The sequence below is a fragment of the Aristolochia californica genome, unplaced genomic scaffold, assembly GCF_029961685.1.
Source record: "Aristolochia californica isolate CCGP_79_NKW_82.1479 unplaced genomic scaffold, dmAriCali1.0.hap1 SCAF_1, whole genome shotgun sequence".
Taxonomy (NCBI): domain Eukaryota; kingdom Viridiplantae; phylum Streptophyta; class Magnoliopsida; order Piperales; family Aristolochiaceae; genus Aristolochia; species Aristolochia californica.
In genome coordinates, this window is record NW_027181770.1 from 59,554,254 (window position 1) to 59,566,308 (window position 12,055).

Consider the following 12,055-nt stretch of genomic DNA (forward strand, 5'->3'; position numbering starts at 1 on the left):
CTGAAATTTATTAATAGGTTCGAGTTTATCTTCAATCCCCAACGAATTTTCAAAGATGAGTCTTAATAAATTAAAAATTACATAAAAAAAAACATACAATAGTTTGGTGTAGCAAACTATGTATATTAACTTATAACAACAAAAATATATATTTTTTAAATAAACTATTTAAATGGAACCATGAGAGGTTTGGTTAGGCTAGGCTGAGTTCCTCATTCATTTATGATGCAACCCAATTGAACCACCCCTAACCCGTTTCCTTGGATTTTGTTTTTCAGAAATCTCATCTCAAACAGAGCTTAGAAAAGATTGGAGATTTCTGCGCAGAGAAAAGAGAGCCGCCTGGTACGATTGTTCCAGTTGAAAACGCCAAGTCCAAGGCATATATCAGTGCGTAACAGTCCAATCTTCGATAGTTCTGACTTCCGAGGCTGCGGAAGAATCTTCTGGGTTTTGTGATGGTCCTCTCCGGTCTTCTTCTTCCCCTCATGACAAGGAGGGGGGTGTCGACACCATGTCTACAGTCTTCCGTTCATCCTTCCAAAGATGTCGTTAATCGTAAAAATCATTAAATTTCTTCAAATAATTAACCATTTAAAAAGGTCTATTACTCATAATTATAAATTAATACTTTTTTAATTAACCAAATATGTATTAGATTTCCGAGACGCCAAAGGCACAGTGTCGCCCTGTGCATGCATGGGACTTCCACACGCCCATGCATGTCCTACACAGGTCCTATTTTGTTTCTTTCCCGTTCTCAAAGTCGGGTGGGGGTGCCTTCCAATGCACACGTGCTAAAGTGGCTGCTACTTGTCTGATAGGGACTTCATGGTTAATGGCAGGAGATCTTGTGGGGCCCAGTTTCCGGACCCCATTTGAGTGGGTCCCACTGTGTAACCCGTAGGTGATTTCCAGTAGGCTTTTTACTGAAGAGCATTTTAGTCTTTTCTTTCTTAAAGACTGCTTTTGCATTTTGGAACTGGGAATGGTAGTGTGTCCACGCTAGCAAGTCTCGAAACGGATTTCTATGAGATTTTAGTATTTTTCTCCATTTCTGGTATCTCTTCCGGAATCACGGGTGATTATGAAAACAGTATTGTCAATGGTGGCAGTTTATTTTCTGTTCTTTGAATAAATATTTGGGTTTGTTATCTTGCCTCCTGTTTTTTAGTTTTTTACTGCGATTAAAGAGATTTAAAAATCTGTTTGTGGGTTTGTATCCCAGAGAGCCTTTTTGTCATTTTGAATGTTCAATCTACTCCACCCCGCGCGGCTACAATGGCGAACCCAACTTCTGCAGAAAGCATTATCCGGTGAGAGAAGACTTATTTTTTGTAACTGAGTCTTGTTTGGGTGTCGTTTGTTTCAACCGAAGGCGTCTGAGTGAAAATCCGATTAATCCAGCTAATCTTTAATGGCGGAAAAAGGAAAAAAGTTTGTTATTGACGTTGAAGGAAGACAATGGATATCCAGAACAGCCCGTGTAGGCCACTTGACCAGCCTGAATTTGTGTCCGGCCATGAAGACATAGATGAAGACATGTATACATTACTCTTTGGCAGCTTTCATAATCTCTTAACTAACTGCTGGGGATTCTGCCTTTGTTTGAATCTCGGTGGGATAGTGATGGGATGTGGGCCTGAAATGCTGTCTCTGCATCTGTATGAATGCGTTTTATTGTAGAGGAATATCCATGTCCATCTTTCAGAACCACGTGCTTCCCTCTTAAGCTTTCATGGAGATAAGCTTCCGCCTTAATATAAACCATACTGACAGAAATTCTAAAACTGCAACAAAAGCCTGTGAAGCTTTTTTCTCTTTTTTGCTCCCTCATCTGTAGTCTTCGTTCTCACACTTCAACTGGGTCTGTCTTGTTTTCCCATTGGCTTCTCGGTAGCGTTTACATATTAAAAGGTTATTTGGTTTCTTTTGCAGTCATATGTTCGTTGTCTTTCTCAGCAGACAGCTTCATTGATATGATAATCTTCTCAATGGTGTTGACAGGGGCCTCGGGTATTTTCTGAAGTCTGTACTGTGTTTTTCAGCCATGGTTCTTGTACCTGTTTTTGCAGTTTTATCACATACATCCATGGAATGGTTATTGAAAGTCGTTAGCACTTCAGCTTTCTCGCTGTATTGGACTTGGATTATTGTAACACTTCTCAAACAGAAGGACAGACACTCCGTGGACAAGGAAAGTACAGATAGGAAATCGACATTTTCTACTAAGATAGTCATTCTCTGTAACATTTCGATCTCTTGTTCTTATCTGGGTTTTTCAGTTTATGAGATATGGATGCTCAAAGCCATCTCTCTTGTATCTGCTCTCCCCACGGTAACTTGGGTTCTGATTAGCATTTTCACAATCTATTACAAGGAGAGAACAATTAGAGAGAACAAAAGCTGGCCTCTAGTCCTCAAGTTCTGGTGGTTCCTCTACTGTACTCTTGATACATTCTACATAGCCATTTTCTTACTCACCTGTTTAAAATGGATTTCATTGCCAATCTCTTTCCCTGTCCCAAAATTCTGCAACTTTGCCTCTCTCCCGTTTTCAATCTTTCTGTGCTTCAACCTTTTAAGTATGAATAGGAGAAGGAATCTCCAAGAAGTCACTAGCCCATTACTCCAGACAGAAAATGAACACACCAGCAGCAATGCTTTTGACAACGCTGGAATTTGGAGCAGACTTACCTTCCGATGGTTGAATCCACTGTTCAAAGCAGGTCAAAAGGAGAAGCTAGAACTCAGCCATGTCCCCTTAGTTCCCAAACCAGAAACTGCAGAAAGTTCATTCTCTTCGTTACAAGATGCTATTCTCAAACAGAAAACTGAAGTTTCCTCCCTTCCAGATGCTCTGATCCAGTCCATCTGGAAACCTTTGGTCATAAATGCAATTTTTGCAGGTATGATACAATTAAATGATTTAGCCTTACTGTTTATCTGCATCTCTATGTCTTCTCAGTTTCTAAATGCTTACAAGTTCAATTAATAGTCAGAATTTTGAATTTTGGCAGGGATAAACACTCTTTCATCCTATTTGGGCCCTTTCCTAATAACTAACTTTGTGAACTTTTTATCTGGAAAAGATAATAGTTTGAGCTATCATTACGGTTACTTGCTTGCTCTCTTATTCTTCGTTTCTAAGACAGTTGAATCACTTTCTCAAAGGCAGTGGTATTTTGGGGCTCACCAATTGGGTATCAGAGTCCGAGCAGCTCTCATTGTTGCAATTTACACAAAGAGTCTCTCGACACGTTATGGTAGCATGAGCAGCGGCAAAATCATAAACCTACTGAATGTGGATGTGGAGAGGATAGGAGACTTCCTCTGGTACATCCATGGCATTTGGCTGCTTCCTGTTCAAGTTTCTCTAGCTCTGATTATACTCTTAAGAAATCTCGGTGGTGCTGCATCACTTGCTGCCCTTTTCACCATTGTTCTAGTCATGGTGAGCAATATCCCACTGGCCAATCTGCAAGAAAACCTTCATTCGAAGATCATGGAAGCAAAAGACTCCAGAATCAAAGCCACTTCAGAGACCCTAAAGTCCATGAGAATTTTGAAATTGCACTCATGGGAGACAACATATCTGAACAAGCTCCTCAAATTAAGAGAAATAGAAAGAAATTGGCTGAAAAGATACCTTTACTCTTGCTCAGCTATTGCTTTTTTGTTTTGGGCTTCTCCAACACTAGTTTCAGTTATTACTTTTGGTGTTTGTATCATTGTAAAAGTGCCACTAACGTCTGGTGCCGTGCTTTCAGCTTTAGCTACTTTCCGAATTCTACAAGAACCCATCTATAATCTTCCAGAACTGATCTCGATGATTGCTCAAACAAGAGTTTCAATTGATCGGGTACAAGAATTCATTAGAGAAGAAGATCAGAAAAGGTTGGCATGCAATTTCACTTCAAACATGCCTGATGTGACAGTTGACATTGAAGTTGGGGAGTATGCATGGGAAACCAATTCCAGTTCAAACAAACCCACAGTTAAGATCACTAAACAGTTGAAGATCAAGAAAGGTCAGAAAGTTGCGATATGCGGGTCTGTAGGATCTGGCAAATCAAGTTTTCTTTGCAGCATTATTGGTGAGATTCCGAGAATTAGTGGGCAAGAAATAAAGGTTTATGGCTTGAGAGCTTATGTTCCACAAAGTGCTTGGATTCAAACCGGATCAGTTAGAGAAAATGTCTTGTTTGGTGAGAAAATGGATGGAGTCTTCTATGAGGAAGTTCTCAAAGGTTGTGCTTTGGATAAGGACATTGAAATGTGGGCTGATGGAGATATGACAATGGTGGGAGAGAGAGGCATAAATCTTAGTGGAGGGCAGAAGCAGCGGATTCAGTTGGCCAGGGCGGTCTACAGTAACTCAGATGTCTTTTTCTTGGATGATCCATTTAGTGCTGTTGATGCACATACTGGAGCACATCTCTTCAAGGTAATTTGACAGTTCACATTAGTTAATGATGGTCCACAGATTATATAATGAAGCTAGGTCTGTATTTTTGCAATCTAGGAAAAACTAAGGTGCAGTCAACCAACTAGGTTGTTTTTTTTGGAGTGCAGGAATGCCTATCGCGATTATTGGTGAATAAGACTGTTATCTTTGTCACTCATCAGCTTGAATTTCTGGATTTTTCAAATCTAGTACTGGTAAAGTTTTAGCCTTGGCTCTATAAATGTCTCATTTCACCATGTAAATATATAGTTTTAAATGGTTGTAGACTTATGGCTTCAAAGTTCTCTCTTTATAAAGACTGCCTGAATTGAATTGAATATGTTTCTCAATGACTGGTTGAGTTTCCCAATGATTCAACCAAGTCTTTGGTGGTTTTTTGTTAGCTTCTATTAGAAGTGATTGAGCAATCCCTGAGTAATACTGACTAGGTATAAGTGGCTTTCACTGCCAGTTTCATATTTTGTATCAGAGAGCTACATCCTTTCCTCATGTCATGTGTAGGTAATGAGAGATGGTACAATTGTCCAATGTGGCAAGCACGAAGATCTGATCAAAGAAACCGATGGTGAACTTGTCAGACAAATGGCAGCATACAATCAATCTCTCAGCCAAGTGACCTCACCGCAGGAAAGTAACTTGCTGAAATCCCCTTCACTTCAAGTTCAAGAATCAGAGCTGATAGACGAAACGCCTTGCACCATTGGCAGTGTCAATAATCTTTCAGAGAAAATCTGTGAAGAAGACAGGGAAACAGGACGAGTAAAATGGAGTGTCTATTCAACTTTCATCAGTTCTGCCTATAAAGGACTTCTTGTTCCAATTATTCTTCTTTGTCAAGTCCTATTTCAAGGACTCCAAATAGGCAGCAATTACTGGATTGCTTGGGGGAGTGAGAAGGAAGGTAGAATGAGCAAAGAGCGCTTGATCGGTGTCTTTGTTTTGTTGTCTGCTGGCAGTTCAGCATTCATATTAGGAAGAGCAGTTTTGCTTTCTACAGTTGCTCTTGAAACTGCACAGAGGCTCTTTTCCAGCATGATTACATCTGTTTTTCGTTCTCCTATGTCATACTTCGATTCTACACCTTCTAGTCGAATTCTCAACAGGGTTAGTTCTTCTACTTTCTTTTATTGTATATGCCGAAAATCCTTGTGCACAACCTAAGTTGATGGATTGAAGTTACCATTTTCCATCTTAACCTTTAAATACAACATTCTGGATTTTAAACTTTCCTCTTCTCCTTACTTTTTTTTTCTTTTTCTTTCAGGCATCTACTGATCAGAGTATTGTCGACACAGACATTCCATACAGGTTGGCAGGATTGGCGTTTGCGCTAATACAGCTATTGGCTATAATTATTCTTATGTCCCAAGTGACCTGGCAGGTCTTCCTTCTGTTTGTCATTATTCTAGCCATCTCCATTTGGTATCAGGCAAGGAAACCACTCTAACTTCATTTCTATGCACATGAGTAGATGTATGAAATACATATGCAAATGACATAGATTCAGTTCATCTACTTTTGAGTACTTCTATTTTAAATATATATGTATATATATTATTAGATCTATTGAACAATAGATATGGAAGAGTCTTACATGACTTACATGAAAAGGAATCTCATGAGAAGAAGTTACAACCAAAGAGGAATTTTGGTATTATCAAACTCCCTGAGAGTCATGTAAGGTTCTTGTATGGTTATTCTTTAACAAGATCCATTTTAGGTATTCACCAAAAGGTTTGACTTAAAGTGCCTCTCATCTATAATGTTGGCTTTTAGATGGATCTTGCAAATTAATCAGGCCATCTTCGGGGAATATGGTGAATGCTTTGGATAATAATAAACTGAAGTTTCATGAGGAAATTTTATTTTGTATGCAAATCATGTCAGTACCAATGTTCTAGCAATTGATATAGTATCTCTCACAATTTAAGTCAAGTACAAAATGAAGTCATAATCTTCAACAACTCAACTTTCTGCAGGCTTACTATATTACAACTGCGAGGGAACTGGCTCGAATGGTAGGGGTAAGAAAAGGTCCAATCCTCCACCATTTCTCTGAGTCTATTGCAGGAGCTGCAACTATCCGCTGCTTCAATCAGCAAGAACGCTTCCAGAACAAGAATCTTGGCATCATTGATGACTACTCTCGTATTGCTTTTCACAATTGCGCCACTATGGAATGGCTCTGTGTCCGAATAAATTTTCTTTTTAATCTTGTGTTCCTTTTTCTACTACTAATCTTAGTTACCCTACCAAGATCATCAGTAGATCCCAGTAAGTCTCTCTCTCTCTCTCTCTCTCTCTCTCTCTCTCTCTCTGTATCTCTCTCTGTCTGTCTCTCTCTCTCTCTGTATCTCTGTCTGTCTCTCTGTCTCTCTCTCTGTCTCTCTCTCTCTCTCTCTCTCTCTCTCTCTCTCTCTCTCTCTGTGACCATTTAACCCTCTAATTTTGAAAAGTTGTTGGGTGCAACTGTCAGGTCTTGCTGGACTTGCAGCTACATATGGTTTGAATTTGAATGTACTTCAGGCTTGGGTGATCTGGAACCTATGCAATGTTGAAAATAAAATGATCTCAGTGGAGAGAATTCTACAGTTCTCAAGCCTACCTAGTGAAGCTCCATTGGTGATTGAAAATTGCAGGCCCATACCAGACTGGCCAACAAATGGAACCATTGAACTTGACAACCTCCATGTCCAATACAACCCTGACCTTCCCATGGTCTTGAGAGGAATCACTTGCACATTTCCAGGAGGGAAGAAGATTGGAATTGTCGGCCGGACTGGCTGTGGCAAGTCCACTCTTATCCAAGCACTTTTTCGTGTGGTAGAACCCAGTGAAGGAAGGATTACTATTGATTCTGTCGACATTTGTATGATGGGTCTAGAGGATTTGAGGACAAGATTAAGTATTATTCCACAGGACCCAACTCTGTTCCAGGGAAATGTGAGGACAAATTTGGATCCTCTCCAGCAGCATTCTGATGCCGAAATCTGGGAGGTAAATTCATTCAGTCATCAGTTTTTTGTTATTTTATTTACTGGTCTTGATTAAAGAAGAGCCCTTCTAAACTGTTGCTGTGTGCAGACTCTGGATAAGTGTCAACTTGGGGAGATTGTGAGGCAAGATCAGAGGCTGTTAGATGCACCAGGTACGAGGACACTTTTTCCTGGGTAATTTGTCTGATGTCTTTTTGATTTATTTATCACAAAAAATTCTATTTATGGTGGCAGTTGCAGAAGATGGAGAGAATTGGAGTATGGGACAACGGCAGCTGGTGTGCCTTGCCAGAGTGTTGCTTAAAAAGAGGAGGGTACTGGTGCTAGATGAAGCAACAGCATCTGTGGACACAGAAACAGATAATGTGATTCAGAAGACTATACGAGTAGAGACTAGTAATTGCACTGTAATTACTGTCGCCCACCGTATACCTACCGTAATTGACAATGATCTTGTTCTGGTGCTTGATGAAGGTAAATCATGCTCCTGAACAACTAATATATTGGGTTCATCATTGCACTGCTTGAGTGAGTTTCAGTGTTCTTTTTTGTGCTTTCAATCTGTGAAGAGACCACACAACTAATATAAATCAATATGTATGACTTAAATTTTTGCCTATATGTTTTTGTTATGTGTTCAATTCCTTTTCCCTCTTAATGCCTAAATAATATCATTTTTTTGTGATTGGTACAGGCAAAATTTTGGAATATGATTCCCCTGCTCAGTTACTCAAAGACAAATCTTCAGCATTCTCCAAGTTGGTCATGGAGTTTTTGAGGAGATCCAAGAGAGATCATAGGTCATCCCCCTCTTAAAAAAAGGAAGATGCAAATGGTTCAAAACATCTGAGATCAACCGACTGCTCCAGGTGGATACAAATTAGAGAAATATAATACAATAACAGATTCTTCATTAACAATAGAGATAGCAGCAAGTATGCCTACAACAGCAACAACCACACCAAGATGACCATCAACTATAGACAGGAGAAGGCCAACAGAGTTGACCAAAAATGTATTGACAATGTGACAAATTGACACATTTGAAATGACTGACAAATACCAATGTTCATGAGATAGCAAATTAAGTTTTGTACATAGTGATCTTTGTACTATGTTTTAGGAAAAATTTAAGACATGCATAAAGGCTCTGTGCAGGAATACCGCCAAAGTTCAACAGAAGGAAAAGTGATCGATATCCAGTTTAGCCTTAAGAGCAGCAAAATCGAAAACATGTCATAACCTAGAAGTTTTGGTGTTAATTCTTCAAGGATTGACAATCAAAGGTTGTGTCTGAAGATCCTATCAATGAACTTTCCTAGGAAGGAAACGGCGCTGTTACACCTTAAATGCACAGCGCTTGTTTCAGAAGTTTAGAATTTTATTATCTGGGAAAAAAAAATCAAACTCAGAATATTAATTGGCAATATGGCAAAGAGATCATGCAGCTCCAGTTAGCAACATGGAAGTATAAAATGCTGTATCAGGAACTATTTTGGTCCTTCTCGAGGTCAAACAATTGACTAGCCAAAACAACTCTCCTGTAAATGAAAAACACTTAACTGTAGCCGATCCATCTCTGGGTCATTTTGGGTCTGAGAACAATTGGTTGATAGATGGCATAATCTCCGCTGTCTGGGTTTGGAGAAATCTCCGAAGACTGTTCTGCATATTTCTCTCCTTCTGCATAATTATCAAAGACTCCTTGTGTTCTCTTCTCTTTATTAACCCTGGAAAAAAAAAAAAAAGTGGCACCATTAGTCCCCATTTTCTTTAATTTGTTGAAAATCTATTTGGTGCAAGTCATTAACCTTTCAAAACTCTAGTTCAAGGTAACATTGTCTCAGTTTCTTTTCATAACAAGGAAATGAAAAATAATGAGAAATTGAACACCTGCTTTTTGTTTTTCTGTTTTTGAACAGTTCATGATTGTTATAAGAAAATTTTCTTGTATTGTACAGTAGTATTGCCATATTTAGACAGAAACAAGGAAAGTGAGGGTCTCAGAGATGATATTCTTTTTTCTTGTATGGAGATGATGATAGGATATACTAATTAAAAGGAAGACTTTCAGGTCTTTAAACTAGAAAGAAGACAGGAAACTTAATAATATAATGTCCTTAATATTTTCGAGGAACTTCATTAGATTTTTCTTTTTAAGTAACTATTAAATCATATTTTTAATTGAAAGAAACATTAATATCCAAGACAAAAATTCTTGCATAGAACAGAATCATGGCCAGATCACAAATCAGGTAACTTCGTACCAATTTACTCATTCCAGTTTTCCATTTCACAATCCAAAGTCATCAATCAGATTTAATTCATCCGATTTGTGCCAAGTATAATAGAGAATCCTCCTATGTTTGTTCTGAAACTAAGAAAATTTATTTCATTTGTTCCTTACTTTTTTTAATGGAGACCATATTTATGTACGATCATCCTCCCAAGAGATATGATGCCCCGTCATTGTTTCTCTCATATGCAAAGACAAGAAGTTTTTATTGATGAAACAAATTTGAGACTTGAAAACAGCAAAATTCTCGAAGCTTGAAGAAAAATGTACAGACCTTACTTCAGGGTTGCCCGTGATGTTACCAACAAGTTGCATGGCACAAATGCTCACAACCACACCAGTTGCTGCAAAGAGAGACAACGCCTATATGCAAGCACACAGGAAATAAGTTCAGGATGATGAGCTCAACGATATCGTTTTGTCTTCCTAAAGAATTAAAATAGAATTATAAAGTAGCTTTATAACAAAAGATTGGAGCACCATCCAAATATTCAGAACCCATAATAATTAGATCCCGCGAATGCTATGTGTTTGAACTCTACAAGATTTATCTAGACACCCTTAACAGGATGTTCGTTTTCGAGTTTTATTTAAAATCCAAAAAGGTATAAAGCTTTGATTGCATGAAAGATCCACGGAACCATGCTACTGGTGGTATCTCTTAGCCTTGCGCAGTTACCAGATAGAGCAAATAACAGAGGTTTCGGCCTAATACACCATCAAACCCAGAAACTTACCTGCATTAAAATCTTATAAGATTTGCAGAAAAGCTCCAGAAAGGTTTGAAACCATCAGCAGAGCAAAAATAAGTTCTAAGAGAACAGACATATCAAACCAAATCTTTCCATCCGCAAACAGATCTTCAAAAATTAACAAGGGGATGACCAGATACGTACCTCAGGCATCAACCATCTGTTGCCTTTGAGCTGCGAAACAAGAAAATAAACACACGAAATGAAGGAATCGCACTTAAAAGGGAAGCGAGAAAAAAACTCTTTTCTCCCTCTGCTTTATTTAACTCTCCCGTGTTAAAGACAATGCCGTTGAAGAATTGGAACAAGTAGAGTTTCTTTCATCCACGGACAACGGGAATAGGAACGAATGGAGATTCGGTCAGCAATAACCGCTCGTCAATGGACAGCCTTTCCAGTGGCGAAACAGCTTTGTAGCTTCTATACAGAGTATTACGCATAAACTAAACAGGGCAACCCTCGCTGGGCTTCGCGCGCTTTTCTTGTCATCCAAGCAACGGTGTTCTGTTCAAAGCGGGACATTTGAATTTGACGAACAGAGCAGAAAATCAACCATGGAGGCTGCTTTGAAAATGGCAAAAGGGTCATACGTTACATTACAACAAACGTTATAAAAACTCGGACCGGTTAGTTGAATTGGGTTCGGTCTAAATAGAAATAATTTAAATTAAATTATATTAAATCAGGTCCTCTAACAATTGGTGTCGTGGTGTAGTTGGTTATCACGTCAGTCTAACACACTGAAGGTCTCCGGTTCGAGTCCGGGCGACGCCAAAATTCACATTACCTTTTTTTGTCCCCTCAAATTCTAATGTTATTTATTTAATAAAATATTCCGTTATTAACCATCATGCGGCCACATGGATCAAAGCATCTTGGCATGGGTGCATGAGCCCCACCGATGACATGTTCTCACATTAAATAATTCGATCAAGTCAAATTGGATCCATGATTTATGCTTCCAAGTTCCCTCTTCATTAATCTTATATCATTTACATAATGGCTTCATACTTTCTAGGGTTGTGACATGCTTCACTCAACTTTATAAAAATATATTTTTACGAATATTATAAGTAAACCATGTATAATATAGGTGATATACTCCCAGTACCGGTGGATCCAAGACACATACCATGCCATAGTTTTATTATTTTAATTAAAAAAAGCATCTACTCCTAATTCAACCCTGACTTCAATTTTTTTTTTTTTTTTTTTATTATGGTTTGTATAAGTTTTAGATGAGGTCAAGAGGCATGCGCGGTTAGTGTCGATGGAGATCCAAATTTGAAGTAAGAGTGTTAAAATTTTGATTAAATTTTACGTTGGAGGATGTTGTCGAGAATATTCACTTCAATGTGCTCACAAATCGTTCAAACTTGACTCACTTCAGTTTTTACTTGAACTTGGTTTAAACTCAAACTTAAAATAAAGTTCGTTAAGTATCACAAGCCAAGTTTGACTTGTTAGCTCATGAATTGATTCGTTAGCATAATTGTTTTACGAAAATATCATTTACTCTAATAATTGTTCTTATTTACCTTAA

The 12,055-nt window shown here is 38.4% G+C and overlaps 1 protein-coding gene and 1 non-coding gene across 2 annotated transcripts; both read left to right on the forward strand.

Moving 5' to 3' along the window:
* The first annotated feature begins 2,010 nt into the window (after window positions 1-2,010).
* On the forward strand, window positions 2,011-8,610 carry LOC137964207 (putative ABC transporter C family member 15). Its single transcript, XM_068811336.1, has 10 exons — window positions 2,011-2,909; window positions 3,021-4,447; window positions 4,576-4,662; window positions 4,970-5,572; window positions 5,733-5,897; window positions 6,448-6,742; window positions 6,945-7,465; window positions 7,553-7,616; window positions 7,699-7,938; window positions 8,159-8,610. The coding sequence occupies exons 1-10, from the start codon at window positions 2,051-2,053 to the stop codon at window positions 8,278-8,280; spliced, it is 4,383 nt and encodes a 1,460-aa protein (XP_068667437.1). The 5' UTR covers window positions 2,011-2,050; the 3' UTR covers window positions 8,281-8,610.
* A 2,602-nt stretch (window positions 8,611-11,212) lies between these two features.
* Window positions 11,213-11,286, forward strand: TRNAV-AAC (transfer RNA valine (anticodon AAC)). Its single transcript has one exon. It is a non-coding gene; the product is annotated as a tRNA-Val (tRNA).
* Window positions 11,287-12,055: the final 769 nt, after the last annotated feature.

Bases quoted from the DNA above. Each gene is read 5' to 3' on its own strand.
- LOC137964207 (XM_068811336.1), top strand. From the start codon at position 2,051: ATGGTTCTTGTACCTGTTTTTGCAGTTTTATCACATACATCCATGGAA. The intron at 4,663-4,969 runs GTAAAGTTTTAG...TGTCATGTGTAG, and splicing joins ATTTTTCAAATCTAGTACTG to GTAATGAGAGATGGTACAAT. The intron at 7,617-7,698 runs GTACGAGGACAC...TTATGGTGGCAG, and splicing joins GAGGCTGTTAGATGCACCAG to TTGCAGAAGATGGAGAGAAT.